General features: G+C 36.6%; 1 protein-coding gene across 5 annotated transcripts in view; it reads left to right on the top strand.

The window, feature by feature from the left end:
- Nucleotides 1-17,765, top strand: part of SCAF11 (SR-related CTD associated factor 11) — a 94,959-nt gene extending 77,194 nt beyond the window's left edge. For 3 of the 5 annotated variants that reach the window (XM_055581606.1, XM_055581597.1, XM_055581627.1), the window contains 9 exons: nucleotides 5,194-5,252; nucleotides 5,437-5,546; nucleotides 6,477-6,578; nucleotides 9,333-9,439; nucleotides 10,097-12,790; nucleotides 13,490-13,833; nucleotides 14,853-15,071; nucleotides 15,421-15,540; nucleotides 15,809-17,765. In XM_055581606.1, the coding sequence (XP_055437581.1) occupies nucleotides 5,194-5,252; nucleotides 5,437-5,546; nucleotides 6,477-6,578; nucleotides 9,333-9,439; nucleotides 10,097-12,790; nucleotides 13,490-13,833; nucleotides 14,853-15,071; nucleotides 15,421-15,540; nucleotides 15,809-15,955 (3,902 nt within the window). In that variant the 3' untranslated portion in view covers nucleotides 15,956-17,765. The remainder of the gene's footprint in view (nucleotides 1-5,193; nucleotides 5,253-5,436; nucleotides 5,547-6,476; nucleotides 6,579-9,332; nucleotides 9,440-10,096; nucleotides 12,791-13,489; nucleotides 13,834-14,852; nucleotides 15,072-15,420; nucleotides 15,541-15,808) is intronic. The other 2 variants (XM_055581609.1, XM_055581619.1) reach the window with 2 other exon arrangements.
- Nucleotides 17,766-21,010: the final 3,245 nt, after the last annotated feature.

The raw sequence follows: 21,010 nt of genomic DNA, 5'->3' as shown, positions 1-21,010 counted from the left end.
AATTTTTGAATGAAATAGCCAGGTCTCTCTACTTTATCACCCTACAGTGAAACCCACTGAAAGGCACTGACCACGCATCCACATTGTTCTCAGTATCTTAGTGCTCCACAAACAGTCAGGGACCACCAGAGAGTGAGGGAGCCTCCAGGTAATAGAGATGGATACATAGACAAAGAAAAGGAGCCTGATGGAACAAACCCAGTGCAAGGAAACAGGGAGTCATGTGAAAATTAATATCCTCAGAGATAAGAGAAGGAATATTTCATTAATGAGGTAAGAAAAGACTAAGATAAGAAAAGTTTTGGAAATTAAGAATATTATAGCTGAAGTTTAAAAAGTTGACTGGAAGTGGAAGATGAGTTGTAAACAAGGAGTGAACTACACTGATAGAATTCTAGACTCTGCATATATTTGAAGAGTTTCTAGAGAGAGAAAATAGACCATGTGTAAAAGAATGTTGCCAATAACAGGTGAAGCAGTGGAGCACTACCATAATTATTATCCTAGAAATTTAATATGCAACCAAACCATCAGTCAAGTGTTAGGGCAAAATAAAGACGTTTTTAAATACATTAAGAGCTCAAAAATTCATTCTCAAACACCCTTTCTCATTATACTGGAGGATATGTCTGTGTCACTTAATGAGAAAGTAAACAAAGGAACAATGTGAGACTCAGAAAAATGAGTTCCTAAAAGAAACAGAAAAGGAGGAAAAAAACGATAAGAAAATGCGTTCTGACCCAGGAAAAAGGGGGGATTTTGTAATAGAGGACAGTCCCAGAATGACAGTTGAGCAACAGCTTTTAGAGAGTTACCAGTTCAAATTGGAGCAGGGCAGAGGAAAAGTGTTTCCAAGAGAATGAGGAACAAACCTGATGGATGAATTGATGTATTTGAATGTATTAAGAGATCTATACTTTTGTTGTAGGGTTAGTTCAATTAATGACAGATAATACAACATAAAAACAAGATGACACCACCCTTATGGCAGAAAGTGAAGAAGAACCAAAGAGCCTCTTGATGAAAGTGAAAGAGGAGAGTGAAAAAGTTGGCTTAAAGCTCAACATTCAGAAAACTTAGATCATGGCATCTGGTCCCATCACTTCGTGGGAAGTAGATGGAGAAACAGTGGAAACAGTGGTAGATTTATTTTGGGGGGCTCCAGAATCACTGCAGATGGTGATTGCAGCCATAAAATAAAAAGATGCTTACTCCTTGGAAGAAAAGTTATGACCAACCTAGACAGCATATTAAAAAGCAGAGACATTACTTTGCCAACAAAGGTCCAGCTAGTCAAGGCTATGGTTTTTCCAGTGGTCATGTATGGATGTGAGAGTTGGACTGTAAAGAAAGCTGAGCGGCGAAGAATTGATGCTTTTGAACTGTGGTGTTGGAGAAGACTCTTGAGAGTCCCTTGGACGGCAAAGAGATCCAACCAGTCCATCCTAAAGGAGATCAGTCCTGGGTGTTCATTGGAAGGACTGATGGTGAAGCTGAAACTCCAATACTTTGGCCACCTTGGGCGAAGAGCTGACTCATTTGAAAAGACCCTGATGCTGGGAAAGATTGATGGCAGGAGGAGAAGGGGACAATAGAGGATGAGATGGCTGGATGGCATCACTGACTTGATGGACATGAGTTTGGGTAAACTCTGGGAGTTGGTGATGGACAGGGAGGCCTGGCGTGTTGCAGTCCATGGGGTCACAAAAGTCGGACACGACTGAGCAACTGAACTGAACTGAAAGACAAGAAAAAGGCATCATTAACCATAGGAAAAGGAAGAAGTTGTACAAAAAAAGTAATTGTAATTCAATACATGGTCTTGCTGAGAATGTTTATATAGTTACTGTAATGCAACATTGCTTACATCGAATGTTGATATATCAAAAAGAACATTTGGAGACTTCCCTGGTGATCCAGTGGTTAAGATTCTGTCCTTCCCCTGGTGGGGTCAGTTCCTCGTGTTGCACAGTGCAGGTAAAAAACATTTGTGGAGGAGCAGAAGTCTTATCTTCTGGAGAAAAACAAAATTTTTTTTTTTTAAGAGAAATACCTGAAACCAAAAATAACAAGGCAGAGTAGTGTCTATGTCTTTTTCAGTTGTGTCCAACTCTTTTATGACCCTATGGGCTGTAGCCCTTAGGCTCTTCTGTCCATGGAGTTCTGTTGGCAAGAATACTGGAGTGAGTAGCCATTCCCTTTTCCTGATGATCTTCCCGACCCAGGGATTGAACCCTGGTCTCCCTGTTTACCGTCTGAGCCACCAGGAAAGCCCAGAGTAGTATGAACATGTGATGGGTACTTTGGTGGAGCTGAATTAAGAATGAGAATTGCTGTAATGTTTTTAAGTCCAGAAGTGCTGTTTGACTTCTTAAAGTATGTATATGCATTACTTTGATAAAAATGAAAAGATGTATCACTGTTGTCCAAAGGATAGATTAGTAAGTGAACATGTGAAATGATCTCTAGGAAACCACAATTTAGACAAACCCACAATTGGAACTGCTCGATAATTACTTGAGAATTAGCCAGAAATATGTGAGATATCTTTGGGACTAGATTTTCATACTTCGCATTGGCCAGAAAAGTAACAGTTCTTCCCATAGAGAGCGTTTCATCTAGTGGTGGCTTCCCAACAGAGGCTTCCAAGTGAAGGAATGCTGTGTAAACTGTATGTACTCCTTCAGTATTGAGTGAACAAAACCTGATTGAGAACAACTCAGCACCCTTAGGGCTTAAAAACTGCAGTGTACCTACAGTGTAGCAAATCTCGGTTTAGTTGAATGAAATTGTTACTGAGATTGTGGTTGGGTACCTATCACATTTTTATTCCTGGCTTTAATCATTAAAAAAAAAATCAGTATCCTTTTTTAAATATATAATGAGGGGTAAGAAGATAAATTCCTGGAACTCCATCAGCACTCCTCTCCCCAGTCAGTTCAGTCGCTCAGTCGTGTCCGACTCTTTGCGACCCCATGGACTGCAGCACGCCAGGCTTCCCTGTCCATCACCAACTCCCGGAGGGCACCCAAACCCATGTCCATTGGGTCGGTGATGCCATTCAACCATCTCATCCTCTGTCGTCCCCTTTTCCTCCTGCCCTCAAATCTTTCCCAGCTTCAGGATCTTTTCCAATGAGTCAGCTCTTCGCCTGAGGTGGCCAAAGTTTTGGAGTTTCAGCTTCACCATCAGTCCTTCCAATGAACAACCAAGACTGATCTCCTTTAGGATAGACTGGTTGGATCTCCTTGACATCCAAGGGACTCTGAAGAGTCTTCTCCAACACCACAGTTCAAAAGCATCAATTCTTTGGCACTCAGCCTTCTTCACAGTCCAACTCTCACATCCATACATGACCACTGGAAAAACCATAGCCTTGACTAGATGGACCTTTGTTGGCAAAGTAATGTCTCTGCTTTTTAATATGCTGTCTAGGTTGGTCATAACTTGCCTTCCAAGGAGTAAGCGTCTTGATTTCATGGTTGCAGTCACCATCTGCAGTGATTTTGGAGCCCCCCAAAATAAATCTGCCACTGTTTCCACTGTTTCTCCATCTATTTCCCATGAAGTAATGGGACCGGATGTCATGATCTTAGTTTTCTGAATGTTTAAGCTAACTTTTTCACTCCTCTCTTTTACTATCATCAAGAGGCTAATCGTCTTTGCTTTCTGCCATAAGGGTGGTGTCATCTGCATATCTGAGGTTGTTGATATTTCTCCTGGCAATCTGAATTCCAGCTTGTGCTTCTTCCAGCCCAGCGTTTCTCATGATGTACTCTGCATAGAAGTTAAATAAGCAGGGTGACAATATACAGCCTTGACAAGTACTCCTTTTCCTATTTGGAACTAGTCCGTTGTTCCAGGTCCAGTTCTAACTGTTGCTTCTTGACCTGCATATAGGTTTCTCAAGAGGCAGGTCAGGTGGTCTGGTATTCCCATCTCTTTCAGAATTTTCCACAGTTTATTGTGATCCACACAGTGAAAGGCTTTGGCATAGTCAATAAAGCAGAAATACATGTTTTTCTGGAATTCTCTTGCTTTTTCGATGATCCAGTGGATGTTGGCAATATGAAAATGTCCTCTCCCCAGTATGAAGTGTCATTTGTTACAGCTGTTCTGGGTGGGACATGTGTGATAATAGCATGAAACCAAACAGCTGTTGTATAGTAACTTAAAGTTAGTATGCTGTTTAGTAGAAAGTAGGCTATTACCAACTGGACTGACGAAAGAAACCCAAAATACTTATAATCTTGCAGTAGCAGGAACTTGGCCTCCCAGTTAGGCTGATTTATTTTGAACAAAGTTAGATTGGCCTTTTTGAGACAAGCTTGGCTGAAGATTGAAAGACCAGTTGTTGTTTGTACTGTAGACTTTACCCAGAGTTCTGAGGAGAGAACAATGGCAGTACCAGCAGCAGTTTATTGCAGACAAGTGTATTCATACATGGCGATGACTAATAAAACAGACTTTATGGTAAAGAAAAACCAAGAGCAGTAATCTTTAACAGTTTTTGTGGTTAGCAGGAGCTATTTGTCCTTTATCTTTCTTAACCTGGAAGAACGTATCCATAGAAATGGACATGTAAAACCAAAAACTAAGCCATAAGCAATACAACCAAAAACGTTGCTATAGCAGAAAGCTGTTTTAATAAGATTTCTACTTTTCCTAATTCCATACAATTTGAGGAGGATGGTGAGGGTACTTGTTGAAGTTGGTGATTAAATGGTACTTTATGGTTGACAAGGGCTGATGGTTTCAGTTCCCCTGGTCATCTGCTACTTGAGGTGAGTTAATAGTGCCTGTTGTTTAGGTCGTAACTGGAAAGGACATATTAAGTGTATTATTGATATTAAATAAATTGATTTCTTTTATATGCTTCATATTACAAGACAGTTTAAGTTTGCACATAGTGCCAGAACATATTGACTAAAATTTTGGTACTTAATGCTCTAAGCCTAGCCATTTTACATGCTTCACTAGTTTTCTGTATTGTGGCCTCTTATATTTTCCTTTTGTCTGTGGCTTACCAAGATAAAACTAGCATTTGGAAAATATATAAATGCAGTTACTATTATTTTAAATGCAATTTTTATACATATTTTAACCTTCTCTTATCAATATGCCAGTATTAGTACTGGTTTAAAACCTTTTAAAATAAAAATTAAGGCAAGATCTTTTTGTGTCTTTGTACAGGAAACTCTAAATACAATGAAATGGGAGGAAAGAAAAATTCAATAATAAAGACAAACAAGGTTTGTTGAAATAAAGAAAAAATATTTTTCTTAGATAATAACAATTTATGGTTGTTTAGTACATAACTCTGGTGCCTCAGATACATCAAAATATTTAAATGTAACTATGTCCTACCTATTACATAAGGGTTTTTTTTTTTTTTTTTTTTTTTGCTGTTTCACCAACCTCATTTTACTTTTCTAGCCTCGAAGATCAAATCCATATACAAATCAGTGCTTCAGAAATTTTTTCTCCAATGTCTTTTCTTCTAGTAGTCACACTGGAGAATCTTCTTTTTCCCGTACAGCTTACTGGTTAGTATTTTTTACTTTCAATTGATTTTTTTAATATATTTGATGTTTTATTTATTGCAGTTAACTTCTGGTAGAAATTTAAACTTGGCCCAACAACGTTATGAAAGCCCATGTTGTGTTTTGTTTTTGTTTCTTTTGGTGAATAAAGAGAACCTTATTTTGTGACCGTCTATTATTCAGTGACTGCTAGTGGACTTCCCTTTTCCTTAATAATAAATTAAGTTGTACACAAGGTTTTTATATGATAGAGACGTAGGTTAGTTGTTAAGCTGTTAAATTATGTGGGTACCCTTTCAGAGTAGACCCAGTCGTTTTTTAATCCATTGTGACTGTATGATAGATAATGTGTAGATATTTGTGGAATTTGAAGATTAAGTTGAGGTTTAAAAATAATGGACCTGGTTGAATAAACAAGACAGATTAAGATTGCGATTTAACTTTAAAGACTGGCAAGGTACCAAAGAAAACAATTATATTTGAGTAGCCTTTTAAAAAACTGAGCTCTGCCTATTTTGGGTTATAAAAATAACCATGCCTCCTTTATTTTCTTCCTTTGTCTTGTGCGTAGTTTCAGATGGCAAACTATTGCACTTAGAATTTCGGCTAAAACTGCTCTTTGCAGCTTTGGTTCATGGGAAGGAAATAGCGCTACTTCTTTTTTTCAATAATAATATTTGTCTGAATTGACTTTTTAAAAGTGGTTACAAGTCAGATTAGTTCCATTTTTATTTGTAATATAAAAGTTTAAGTTACTTTAGGAATCGGTCCATTTTGAAAAGTGTTTAGATAGAAAAAGTTTGTTTTTTTTTAATGTTACTTATAATGCTGGATATGAAAATTTCTGTTACTTATGATATAACCCAATTGTTATTCTGAACTTAAAATTTAAAATTTTGGAATTCTGATGAGGATCTAAAATTTATCTTTTAGTACAGAATTTATAGAAGTCAATGAGATCAGTGCTTTGATTAGGCAGAAGAGACAGGAACTGGAATTGTCATGGTTTCCTGATACATTACCTGGAATTGGAAGGTAAAAAAAATTGTTTACTAAAATGTTTAAATGCTAATGTGTGCATAAGATAATAATATCTTACATACAGAGATATTCAATAGTTATGTTTCTAAGAAAGTTTTGTTCAATTAAACCTTGGTGTTTCTGATGCCTAATGAAAGGTCTCTATTTAAGGAACCCCTTGAAAAATAAAGAATATTGTATTTATTTATTTAATAAATATAAATATTTGATTTCTTTAACAAGGAGAACACCTAAATGATAAGGTTCATTATTAGTAATAGCATTCAGATCTTTCATCCTGCTGTTATCTTTTTCTCCATTCCAGTCTTCCCTGTGTGCTGTTAGCTGAAGCATTGCTTTTGTCATGACACTTCCATCTCCAAAGTGTTATTCTAAACAACTGCTTGATCAAGTCCCTACTTTGCCCTGGCATTCATGACTCTCTATATAGCCTAGCCTTTTCTCTCTTGGTGTAAGCCTTGAAACTATTAGCACATTGCTAGCTAGGTACATGATATGTACTTAAATCAAGCTCCTCTGTAAAGATTAAGTTCCTTGCCAGAGTTTTGTATTCATTCCTATAACTTTTATATATCACTGTAATGGAGTTCTGTACAGAGCCTTCATCCTCTAGGAGTAACAGTGGAATATAAATATGTAAAATCAGACTAAGTCCAGATATGTAAAATATGAAATTTTCCCTTAGAGCTGTATATTTTTGTGTCTGTGCAAGTTGCACAGTGTTTTTCAAGCTTCTTTCATCCTCCAGAATCTCACCTTAGACTGGATGAAATAGTCTTTTGTTAGGAGACCTGACTGAACAAATATGAGTCAAGAGTAGGAAGAAGCTGAGAGTGGATTCGGTGTGACTGCAGTAACTGGAGTCTTAGCATGGGAATACCAGAGCACCTGAGCTGCCTCTTGAGAAACCTGTATGCAGGTCCGGAAGCAACAGTTAGAACTGGACATGGCACAACAGACTGGTTCCAAATAGGAAAAGGAGTACGTCAAGGCTATATATTGTCACCTTGCTTATTTAACTTCTATGCAGAGTACATCATGAGAAACGCTAGGCTGGAAGAAGCACAAGCTGGAATCAAGATTGCCGGGAGAAATATCAATAACCTCAGATATGCAGATGACACCACCCTTATGGCAGAAAGTGAAGAGGAACTAAAAAGCCTCTTGATGAAAGTGAAAGAGGAGAGTGAAAAAGTTGGCTTAAAGCTCAACATTCAGGAAACGAAGATCATGACATCCGGTCCCATCACTTCATGGGAAATAGATGGGGAAACAGTGGAAACAGTGTCAGACTTTATTTTTGGGGGCTTCAAAATCACTGCAGATGGTGACTGCAGCCATAAAATAAAAAGACGCTTACTCCTTGGAAGGAAAGTTGTGACCAACCTAGATAGCATATTCAAAAGCAGAGACATTACTTAGCCAACAAAGGTCCGTCTAGTCAAGGCTATGGTTTTTCCAGTGGTCATGTATAGATGTGAGAGTTGGACTGTGGAGAAAGCTGAGCGCCAAAGAATTGATGCTTTTGAACTGTGGTGTTGGAGAAGACTCTTGAGAGTCCCTTGGACTGCAAGGAGATCCAACCAGTCCATTCTGAAGGAGACTAGCCCTGGGATTTCTTTGGAAGGAATGTTGCTAATGCTGAAACTCCAGTACTTTGGCCACCTCATGCAAAGAGTTGACTCATTGGAAAGGACTCTGATGCTGGGAGGGATTGGGGGCAGGAGGAGAAGGGGACGACAGAGGATGAGATGGCTGGATGGCATCACTGACTCGATGGACGTGAGTCTGAGTGAACTCCAGGAGTTGGTGATGGACAGGGAGGCCTGGCGTGCTGCAATTCATGGGGTTGCAAAGAGTCGGAAATGACTTAGCGACTGAACGGAACAGAACTGAGCATCCATAGGGATCCTGAGAACTTTGAAGAGCCATCGTCCTCAGATTGAGGAATTTTAGCATATAACATAACAATAGAAATCAGTTGTGGTTCTTTTTTCCTTTTTAAAAATGTATTTTGATATTTTTGGCCTTGATACATGCCATAAAAACATAAAGAAATCTAACAAAAAATTCAAAATTTAAGTGACAGAGCTTTCCTTTCAGTTTTTGTTATGTTTTTCTTTATTTATGGACTGATTCCCCTTTGACCTTGCTAATTTCTTTAAAACTTGGTCTGATTAACTCAAGTAAATTATCTTTTTGGTTGCCTGGAAATAGGATGGGGAACAAGGGTCAGGAATGTGCTTTCTGGGATGGCGGAAATGTTCTATTTCTTATTTGGGGTAGTGGTTATACAGGTATATGTATACATTGGTCAAAAGTCATCACACTGTGCACTTAAAATCTGTACATTTCATTTGTGTATTTTATTTATCTACATTTTATTATCCAAATTGGTTATTTTTAAAGTAGTGAAAAAAAGTTAAAATTCTTGACAAAATAATTGCATTAACTTATTTAAATGAGAATCAACTACTATATATTAAGTTGCCCTTGATAATACTTTGCTAATAATTTATTGAAAAAGCATGCTTTTAGAAGGTTTTTTATATTTTTATTTTTTGTAGCCAGTTGGTAGCCATCTTGGTTAGTATGAGTAACCTTGAATTTACATTTTTAGCTGTTCGGCAAAAAATAATTTAAGCATCTATATTTTAATATTGCTAGCTTATTTGGAATATTAATACTTTTAAATTGCTGGTTTTATTATTTAAACAAAAAAGTCTTTATTTTGTTTTAAATTTTCAGAATTAGTTTTATACCCTGGAATATTGAAATAGAAGTCCTTCCTCTCATCTCTTCTGTGTTGCCAAGAACTATTCTTCCAACAAGTACCATATCTTTAGAAAATTTTGGTAAAGTTTTTGAATTTCTTTCTAGTTAAAAAAAAAATTACTAAGCCTCTTTCAATCTCATGAAAAGTATAAGTGTTGATGACTTAGAAATGCTGTAAAATAAGGTATAGATAATGAGTCCTAGATATTTCTATAAATATTTGTACAGTGACTTGACTTTAAAATTGTTGCAACTAGAAAATCCTTTTACTTTAGGAAATTACAACTTCATGTCTTTGAGGAACTGATTAGAAGTTTCCTTTCTGTTTAGGGGTTCAGTGTTCAAACCACTGATTTTTAGAAGTAATACTTCCTATGAATTGTGAACAAATAGTTCGAGTCCTTACTATTTGTGGATAGCTGTTGTGTCCTGCTTTTACCTAGGTAATAGTGATTCATAGAGCAAACGGCAATTAACAGACCAAACATTTTCTTTTGATTTTTTCACTAGAGAATTGCCCACATGGACTCAAATCTTGGTATAACTCATTTCAGTAGCGTTCAAAAATTGGTATTACTCAGATGTTAGTAGCTATGCATTTATTAATAATTTGATTCACAAGTATATTTTGTTTTCACTCTGTTATAGATGTCTGTTTTATGCTAAAATAAGCTGAAGCCAAATTCTTATGACTTGATGAAACAAACATTTATTTTTTCCTTTTTGTATACTGTTAGGTACTTCTTGCAAAGGCTATACATTAGCACATACTCAAGAAGGGGAAGAGAAGAAGCAAACTTCTGGTACCTCAAACACCAGAGGATCAAGACGAAAACCTGCAGCAGCAACTCCTACAAGAAGATCTACACGTAACACAAGAGCTGAACCAGTCAGTCAGTCTCAGAGATCCCCAGTATCAAATGTTTCTGGGTGTGATGCCCCGGATAACAATAATCCATCTGTAAGTGTTTCCTCTTCAGGTGAGTCAGAGAAGCAAACAAGGCAGGCTCCAAAACGGAAGTCTGTAAGAAGAGGAAGAAAACTACCTTTATTGAAAAAGAAACTTCGAAGCTCTGTGCCTCCCCCTGAAAAATCATCTTCCAGTGATTCAGTTGATGAAGAAGTAGCAGAACCTGACATACCACCTGAGTTAGAGAAAGAACACCAATCAGATGTAGAAAGTATTAACACTGTGCAGATAAATGTAGAAAGTGAATCTGCTAATGGCTTAAGAAGTTGCAGTGAGCCATTAAAAGAGAGTGAAGAATGTGCCGAGACCCATGATACAGAGGAAAGAGTAGAAACTTTACATTCTGAGTCTGATACCCAAGATCCTCCTGTGTTATTTGGAGGGGAGGAGGAAGTTCAAAAAGTTGAGAATACGGGTATAGAAGCTAATGTTTTATGTCTGGAAAGTGAGATTTCTGCAAGCACTTCCAAAAAAGGAAATGATCCATTAGAAAATCAAGACCCAATAGCTGAACCTTCAGAATCAGAAATAAAAGCAGATATACGTATAGATCATGTTCCAGATGATTCTCTTACATGTTCAGGATCTGAAATTGAAGTATACCAACCTGCATCAAACTTAGGTGAGTTACCTGAGAATGCAGAGCCAATAGTTAATGAAGAAAAAGTTATGGAGAGTCCTATAGTAAAAATTATTGATCATAGAGATTCTACAGTAAAAACAGAACAGTTTATTGACAGTCCCAAATTAGAATCTTCTGAGGGTGGAGTTATACAAGCAGTGGACACAAAATCTATTGAGAGTTCAGAGGTTCTTTTGCTTGGGCATGTTGAAAATGAAGATGCAGAAATAATTGCAACATGTGATACTTCAGGGAATGAAACTCTCGATAGTATTCAAGACTCTGAAAATAGTTTATTAAAAAAAAATCTTAACACCAAATTGGACAAATCTTTAGAAGAAAAGACTGAATCTTTGGTTGAACATCCCAGATCTACAGAATTGCCTAAAACTCATGTTGCACTGATTCAGAAGCATTTTAGTGAGGACAATAATGAAATGATACCTATGGAATGTGATTCATTTTGCAGTGACCAAAATGAATCTGAAATCGAACCATCTGTAAATGCTGATGCTAAACAAGTAAATGAAAATTCTGTGGAGCACAGTTCCCAGAAGAATATGTCATCTTCTGATCCTGCAAATGAAAAGGTTGAAACTGTATCTCAACCATCTGAAAACCCAGTAGATGAGACAGATAAAGCCAAAAAGCCTCGTACTCGAAGATCTAGATTTCACTCTCCATCTACAACTTGGTCTCCCAACAAAGACACTGCCCGAGAAAAGAAGCGGTCTCAGTCTCCATCTCCCAAAAGAGAAACTGGAAAAGACAGCAGGAAGTCTAGATCACCGTCTCCTAAGAAAGAATCTGTTAGAGGACGGAGAAAATCTCGTTCTCAGTCCCCCAAAAAGGATAGTGCAAGAGAAAGGAGGAAATCTCAGTCTCGGTCTCCAAAAAGAGATAGTGCTAAGGAAGGCAAAAGATCTGAGTCACTCTCCCCAAAAAGGGAGAACAGAAGATCTCAGTCCAGAGTGAAAGATTCCTCCCCAAGAGAAAAATCCAGGTCCCGGAGCAGAGAAAGAGAGAGTGATAGAGATGGGTCGAGGAGAGACCGGGATAGAGAAAGGAGAATGAGAAGGTGGTCTCGATCCAGATCACGGTCAAGGTCACCATCAAGATCTAGAACAAAAAGTAAGGGTTCATCATTTGGTAGAAATGACAGGGACAATTACTCTCCTCGATGGAAAGAGAGATGGGCGAACGATGGTTGGAGATGTCCACGAGGGAATGATCGATACAGAAAGAGTGACTCGGAGAAACAGAATGAAAATACAAGAAAAGAAAAAAATGACATTAGTCCAGATGCTGATGATTCAAATTCTGCTGACAAACATAGAAATGACTGTCCCACTTGGGTAACAGAAAAAATAAATTCTGGGCCTGATCCGAGGATCAGAAATCCAGAAAAGTTAAAAGATTCTCATTGGGAAGAAAACAGAAATGAGAATTCAGGGAATTCTTGGAATAAAAACTTTAGTTCAGCTTGGATGTCTAACCGTGGTAGAGGTAACCGTGGTAGAGGTAACCACAGAGGTGGTTTTGCCTATACAGATCAAAATGAAAACAGGTGGCAAAACCGAAAACCCCTCTCAGGGAATTCAAACAGTTCAGGGACTGAGACTTTCAAGTTTGTGGAGCAGCAGCCCTATAAACGAAAAAGTGAGCAAGAGTTCTCCTTTGATACACCAGCCGACAGGTCAGGGTGGACGTCTGCATCGAGTTGGGCTGTAAGAAAGACTCTGCCAGCAGATGTACAGAACTACTACTCCAGACGAGGCAGGAGTTCTTCAGGCCCACAGTCTGGATGGATGAGACAAGACGAGGAGACTGCTGAACAGGGTAACATGTTTATTTACCAATACTTTTATTTGAAGAAAGAGATTATAAATTTAATACCTTGTTTGTATGAATTGAAGTGATCTCTGTTTATAATTTTATGTTAAATTGAACCTCATTTTATGTAATAAACACGTCAATATATTTTTTTTCACCCCATGCCTGCCCCCAACCTTGCCAAAGACCTAAATATTTTATTTATAATTTGCTACAGTAGAGGGATTTGAAATAATTCTATGCAGGATTTAAATTCTATTTCATTTATATCGTATGTGTGCACTTGAATTTTTTTGATCGTTGTTTAATAAGTCACTCAGCTAAAAAAGACTTATTCTTCCTTGACTTTTCTTAAGAACATTTGACTTTTCACAAGAAAAGAGCTGTTGAAGATTTTAAAAAGTGATTAACCTTCTAAGTTAGTAATTAAATTTTATGATTATTTTACTAGTAAGTTTCTTGAACTGCTAATTCTTTGCTAGTGTTGCCCAATGTTATTGTGTGACTTATTCTTAAAAATAATTTTGGTTGAATATTTATTTCAGTTAGAAAATCATCCCACATTATTTAGGAATGACAGGATTAAACTGAATTATTGGATAGGTTTAGGTTAATTGGTATTTAGTTTTATAGTAACCAGTGGCTCTTTGTTTCTCTAAGGAAATTTGTAACATGATTTTTTTCATGTCTTTTTTCTTTTGATAGAGTCTAACCTGAAAGACCAAACAAACCAACAAGGTGATGGTTCTCAGCTACCTATGACTATGATGCAGCCACAGATGAGCGCGGTGCAGCAGCACATGAGCGCACACCAGCCTGTGAGCGTGTTTCCATATCCAGTGGGCGTTCCTGCTCCTTTGATGAGCATCCAGCGCAGTCCATTCAGCATTCCTCCTCAGCTGCCCTTGCATCTGCACACAGGAGTACCTCTCATGCAGGTGGCGGCTCCTGGCGGTGTATCTCAGGGACTGCCGCCACCACCGCCCCCTCCCCCGCCGTCCCAGCAGGTCGGCTACATTGCTTCACAGCCAGATGGAAAGCAGTTGCAGGTATGTTTCCAGCCGCTCAAGTGTAGTCAACATTCGCCATTGTAAACGTTTAGCTCTTAGGGATGGATGCTCAAGAAAGGGCTTCTTGCTGGATATCCATATATGGTGGCTTATTTGATTAGACTTATGGTAAATCTGTACAACCCCTCTTTCACTGTCCTTTCCCAAACCTCCCAGTCCCAAATAAGAAAATGAATACGTTATCAAATCTAAGCTACATATATACTGGTGCTGATATCCAAACAAGTTTTTTGGTAAGTTTAAGAAAACCGGATTATGAGGCAAACTAGAATCATGTGATGGACACTTGAAAAAATTTCCCTATTTTATTGGACTTTTAGGGGCTGGGAACTTGTGATTGGGTACTGTGATAAAGCTTGTACTGTCTTGTTCAGACTGACACCAGATAAAGTTGTTCATTGTTCATTACCATATGTGTTTTATTTTCATGAATTTATCATGCTAAAAAAAGAAAGTAGTGCCTCTTGGGCATATAGTAAATTTGAATAACAACTTGTAATGGTTGTGTTGCTTTATTGTTCAATGTCTATATCTCAGAAATTCTAGATTCCTGGCAGCAGGATACAGTTGGAAGAGCCAGAAAGTGGGAATTTGGGATCTTATGTCTTTTTCTGCTATCAACTCACTGCAAGCCATTTGACTTCACTGTCTTATTTTCTTCTATCTTTAAAGTGGGGTACCTACCTTAAAGATACTTATAGGAAAGATACTCTCATTAATGCTGCTTTTCTCCTTGTTGGTTTTAGTGTTACTGTCAGAACATTACAAATACATATATATTTTAAAAGTCATCATGACATGATGGGATTCTATTTAAGAATGTTGCTCATTTTTCTTCACAGTCCTTTAGATAAAAATTACCTGAAATAGACATTTCTCCTAAGTACTTAAGTATTAAATTGCCCTGATTTTTTTCTTTTTTTAATGTCTAATATGTAACTAAACGTCTTTTATTGAGTACAAATAATTCATTAACTGATGATACCTCTTTAAAACAGGGTATTCCTAGTGCTTCTCATGTAAGTAATAACATGAGTACACCAGTCTTGCCTGCTCCGACAGCAGCCCCAGGAAATATGGGAACAGTTCAGGGACCAAGTTCTGGTAATACTGCATCATCAAGTCACAGCAAAGCTTCTAATACTGCTGTAAAATTGGCAGAAAGCAAAGTAAGTGTTACAGTGGAAGCCAGCGCAGATAGCTCGAAGACAGACAAGGCAAGTTCAAAGTTGAGAGCAACCTACATAATTCTGCATATGATTATGATAAAAAAATAACAGTTTTCTGTTGTATAAGTGGTAAAGGGAATTTACTGTTGATAGTCTTAGATTCCAATTTAAAGAATTCTGTCTACATATGTTGGTGCCCATTGAATTACTGGTTGTATTTCTTGTTTATTTTTAGAAATGTTTGATTTGTGTTAGTAAATAAATATTTTATATCTATGATGCTAATATTGGAACAGTTCTTTGTAAATGTGCAATGTTTTCAATTTTATATTTTTAAATAATTTTTTTGAAAGTTTGTGATTGGACAAATAATAATTACACATTTTCCTCTTATCAGAAACTGCAAATTCAAGAAAAAGCAGCACAGGAGGTAAAATTGGCCATTAAGCCATTTTATCAAAATAAAGATATCACCAAGGAAGAATATAAAGAGATTGTACGAAAAGCAGTAGATAAAGTAAGTTATAGCTTTAGTGGAGTTATGTACATATTATTTTGAACATTCCTATTTTAATAAAGGTATGCTTAATTAAATCTAATTAAAATAGTAAGAGGTAGCTTCTACTAGTCAGCTTTTTTACCTTTGGAGAAAATGAAATATATACCTTCTAGGCGATACGAAACATGTAAAAATGTCTGATTATGTCTCTGGGGCATTTGTTTTTCAAAGAACTTTCCCTTTAATCCCTTTAAATATGAAAAAAATTCCCTCTTCTTTTTTATAGGTGTGTCATAGTAAGAGTGGAGAAGTAAATTCTACTAAAGTGGCAAATCTGGTTAAAGCCTATGTAGACAAATACAAATATTCACGGAAGGGAAGCCAAAAGAAAACTCTGGAAGAACCTATGTCTGCTGATAAAAACATGTGCTGAAATGGGAGCATTAGAAAGGACACTGGCGAAATATCTGCAAAGTGCAATTTCAACGTGTACCTTTAACAAAAATCATACATAACTGTGATTGAAATTTGGTTTTGATAAAATTGTCTTTTTTAATGTAGGATATAATGTTTTGTTCTAAATAAATATAGTTCTGCACCGCAATATCTATATCTTTTCCTCCTCTCTCTCCCCCCGCCCCCAAATAAAATTCAAGGGAAAGTAAAGGGTTTAAAGGAATATGCATTTTTACTAGGACTGTGTTATACTGTGGATACTGGAAGATGTACAGGTTTTTGAACAATGGAGTGCATAAATTAGAAACTTCAGAGTGCACTGGTTTTGGAAGAGATATATATAATACATTTATTCTGTCAGGCTAAAAATAAAAAATGGTCTTATGATTTTTCTCTTTAATTATAGAAAGATAAATAATGTATTATCATGAAGAATATTTCTAATAACAGAACATACTAATTGCAGGGTTCTTAATATGTATTTTTAAAGCACACATCTGAATAAATTGCTTAGGTAGAAGATGCTATCACAAGTAAAATTCAGTGTTCAAAACTTTAGAACACTGTCCAACTATTGTGTCACCAAATAAACGTTAAGCTGCTTGTTTTTCTTTTGTGCCTTCTTTTCCCCAGTTGAGATGAAGCAGTTTGATTTGCTAGATTTACAGCTTTGGCAGTCTCAGCTCTGTTGAATTTAGAAGACCTGTTTGGAAAAAGTGTTGACTTTGTAAAAATTATGTTCTTCCATAATATCTTCTGCTCATCAGAAATGGTAAACTGTTTGTGCCAACTGGAGAATTGCTTTTAAGTCGTGACCCCCTTGCTTGGGTCTAAGGCAAAATCGTGATATTCGCTTCAGGGGCTTTCACGTTGTTGCTCATCTGTTAATCACTAATGAAATTCTTCTTACACTTGGGAAATCTCCAGATGCTTTACAGTGAATAAAGTGTTAATTTGGTAACCATGTTACAAAATTCTAGACATTAAAACCTGTGTTTTGGAAAAAGGAGAGGAATTAAATAATGGAGTGTTGGTAAGGCTAGAGATTGAGGTATTTTTTTTTTTAAGTACTAGAATATATTAATTTTTATTAAAAGTAAATTTAAAATGTTCTAGCCTTATTATTTTATTTGGCATCTTGGAAGAAAAAATGGATTAACTCCATGATAAACTGTTTCATTCCAGTAACAACTGTCAATAGATACCAAATAACTGGAAAGCACTTTGGATCAGATGTTAATGGCGCAAAGATAGATATATGCCTCAGTGAGACAGGCTGACCCTTATGCTAGCTAAGTAGCGAAAGCAATACTCCAGGACTGCGCTTTTCTGAAGTAAAACTCTTCTGTTTCTCAGCTGTATGTGTATGATACTTTCCTGGTGCTAGCTTTGATAGGCGCGTTTTGAAATGTTGGCCCCAGTACTGATTGTGCTACTTCATAATCTTTATTTGATTATGAGTATAATCCCAAAAAGTGTTAGAAATATTTCCAAGCAGTTTCTGATCTTTATTGTGCATTTCTGGGCGTTTGTAATATGGTATTCTACTGATTTATATATATTTTTAATTAAAGTTTATGTTAAGATTATGATAGGGCAAGAGTTTTAGAAGTATATTTCTTCTAATAAAATATTAAGACAGTGTTTCAATTATCAACACACACCTCCTCATTTGTTTTGGTTTTGGACTCTATAAAGTTTTAGAACATTTTGTTTCTAAAAAACAGTTCTGTGAACTTCCGATTTTGGATTAAAGTTAGTTCACATTTAGAAAATCTTGTAGCAAATTGCCTAAGTTGATTAATCACACAATATATTTTTCCTACATGTTCTTTCAGTGACATTCGGGAGTTGGGTGATAAGTTTAAAATTTGCTTTATACCATTTAGCTTGTGCAAACATGTTTAAACGTTTTGAAAAAAATAAATGATGTGGTCAAGAGTTAAAGTCTCATATCTTTGGTAGCAGTACCATGAGTTAATTGAATTCTTAATATACATTTTTTGAGTAACAGGTATGTACTCTGTATCTGGTTGGGGTACTGGTTAGACTGCACTTGAAATAAGAATATTACTGGACTAGAATCAACTCTGAAATATTTAAGAATGTATTAGAAAGTGCATGCTTTATGTTAAAAAAAATACATTGCTTTTTAACATTCCCCATTCTTTTATCAGAAATTTACATTACGTTGCATGTGTACAAACGTAAAGACACTTTGTGGGGTTGCAGATTTCTTGTTATATATGAAGATTCAGTATTGATCTTTGAAACCTTGGTCCCTCTAACTTACTAGTCACATTGACTGATGTTTAGGTGATACTGATGCCTAGAATTTTGAGACTAAAATTAGCTACTTGTTATTTTAACATTCCAAAAATTTGGATTGTTTTTCCCTCTGGTAATGACAGTTTTTCCATTATCTTCCTTTAAATGGCCACGGTATGTACTACCTAAATGTTCCACCCAAAAGATGTAGCTTCAGAAGCACAGTGGTTGCTCCATGGTCCATGAGACATTGCAGTATGAGGATGGAGTGCTGTCTACTGAAACAATACTCTTTAAACAGATATGTAGTATGTAATATTTTCTAATAAATTCTTTTGATAAACACAGTAGTGTCTTTAACGTTTTATTAAGATTCCTGGGAAATGATGGCTTTCACCTCATTTTAACTTTTCAGACGGGTTGCAGTATTTCTTGGATATGTACCCAAGTAGCTGGACTAGCATTATAGGTACATAAATGTCCAGGTTGTAAAGAAAGCTTGAAGTTAGCTATAAGCATGTATTATAACAGCATTTTTTGTAATTACATAATCATTGTAGGAAATTAGAAATGCTTTTACTAAATTAAAAAGCAATCTAAAGAGGGGAAAAGAAAAATAGTCCCTAATCCTACCATTTAAAGGTAACAACTATTAACACTGATCAAATTGCACATAACTATGTTATAACATCCTTTTCACTTGATGAATTGAGAATTTTCCATTTTAATAATTACTGTGCAGTGTGGTTTTTAATAGCCATATAGTATCACTTACACAGATACACCATTACTGGAACCAGTCCTCCAATATTGGGTACTAAGCTGTTTAAATAATGAAATTAGTAAGATGTAAGTTGTACTAATATAAATGATGTAAGCCTCCTTATACACAGATCATACCCATTTCAGATTATTTTCTGTGGATTGATTCCTAGAAGAGTTTTTATTTTCCTGTAAAAAAATTTAAGATGTAATTATATACACAAAGTATAATTTCTTAAGTTACATTTAGTTTAAAATCATTTTCCTAAGTTGATTGTTCTCTGCAGAAAGAATTATCAGAAAGTTATTTTTCCCTAATTCTTCAAAACATTTATAAGAACACTTTTTAAGGCTCTAGGAAAATAGGTTTCACAAATCTTTTCCCCTAGCATGTGAATAATAGTCTGTAAACTGTTCTGTATTTTTATACCTCTTAATAAATTGAAGATATATTCTGATGTCCATATTCTAGGGCTATGTTGTGTTTCTCTGTTGATGGACATTAAATTACATTTTGAAGTTTTATTAAAAGTGTTTTAATGAACACTGGCTTATCTCTGAATCTCTTTGTGTTACAAGATTACATTGAATCTCAAGATACACATTTTTAACTTGGATATATGCTGCCATGTCGTTCTCTTGAGAAGAGTGTCCTAGGTTCTAGTCCCTCCCCTGTCTGAGCTTCTGGTTTACTTTGGTTCCTACTTTGATAGTGTGACGGAGAAGGCAATGGCACCCCACTGCAGTACTCTTGCCTGGAGAATCCCATGAACAGAGAAGCCTGGTAGGCTGCAGTCCATGGGGTTGCTAGGAGTCAGACACGACTGAGCGACTTCACTTTCACTTTTCACTTTCCTGCATTGGAGAAGGAAATGGCAACCCACTCCAGTGTTCTTGCCTGAAGAATCCCAGGGACGGGGGAGTCTGGTGGGCTGCCGTCTATGGGGTCGCACAGAGTCGGACACGACTGAAGTGACTTAGCACTGATAGTGTGATAGCATGTAAGATTGCTCTTGTTTTTAGGATCTTAACATTCATTAATCTGCACACCTACTATGTGCCAGGAATTACTGGATTCTTCATGTATTACCAGGTTTAATCATACCACAGTTTTCTTAAGGATTAGTACAATAATAGCATATTAGACTTGTGACAGGCACCTTGTCAGACATTTGTGTTACTGTGTCTAATAATTTTTTCTGTTGATGAGGAAATTGAGATGCATAAAGAATTAACTGAGTCACTGAGTTACACAGATACTTAAGAGCCAGGTTCAGACCTAGAATTGATAGCCACCAAAGTCAGTGCTTGACCAAGGATGTTATGTTGAACGTACAGATGTAAACCAACATCACATGTGGGAGTAATGGCTGAAATAAGTCCAGTGGGAGCACAGACAGGACAACTGATTTTAAGGGGAGGTGGTGTGAGCAGGTGTGATTAAAAGAGTGATTGCCTTTAAAATCAGGAAAGTAGTCACTGATGTAGGAGAGGGAGGAGGTTGTGACTGAGCTAGGACTAAGCCCTGGGAAGGAGGGGGACTACCAGGGTCTACTTGATTTGGACGGTAGTTACATAATGCTTTATTCTTTAAGAGCTTAGTTGTATGTGGTGGTGTATTTCACAGTAAAAAGAATTTTTTTTTTTGAAGGCTAGCAATTTAAAGCCATTGTTTAGATTTTTGATAGATCCATCTTTTTCATGACTTTAGTTCTTTCAGTCGAGTTTCAGTGGGTAAAAGAAATCCATGAATTTAGGGAGAAAAATATCCCCACTGAAAGAGTAATTATGCATCACAAAGTGTGCTTCTGTTTGAAGCCAGAAATAACAAGAAATGTGGAAGAGTGAACTTACTGTGTGCAACACTTAAACTGTGCTTTCCATATTAGACGGTGGCAGCTTTCAGCTCTGTTTTCACTGTTACTATTTTAACAAACCATGCCAATTTACAAAGCACAACTCAGAAAGTTGCCTGTTTCCAGGCAACAGCTCTGCAAGGGTG

The sequence above is a fragment of the Bubalus kerabau genome, chromosome 1 (genome assembly GCF_029407905.1).
Source record: "Bubalus kerabau isolate K-KA32 ecotype Philippines breed swamp buffalo chromosome 1, PCC_UOA_SB_1v2, whole genome shotgun sequence".
Classification (NCBI taxonomy): Eukaryota; Metazoa; Chordata; class Mammalia; order Artiodactyla; family Bovidae; genus Bubalus; species Bubalus kerabau.
The sequence above is the reverse complement of the archived record's forward strand: the minus strand, read 5'-3'. Positions and strand labels throughout refer to the sequence as shown.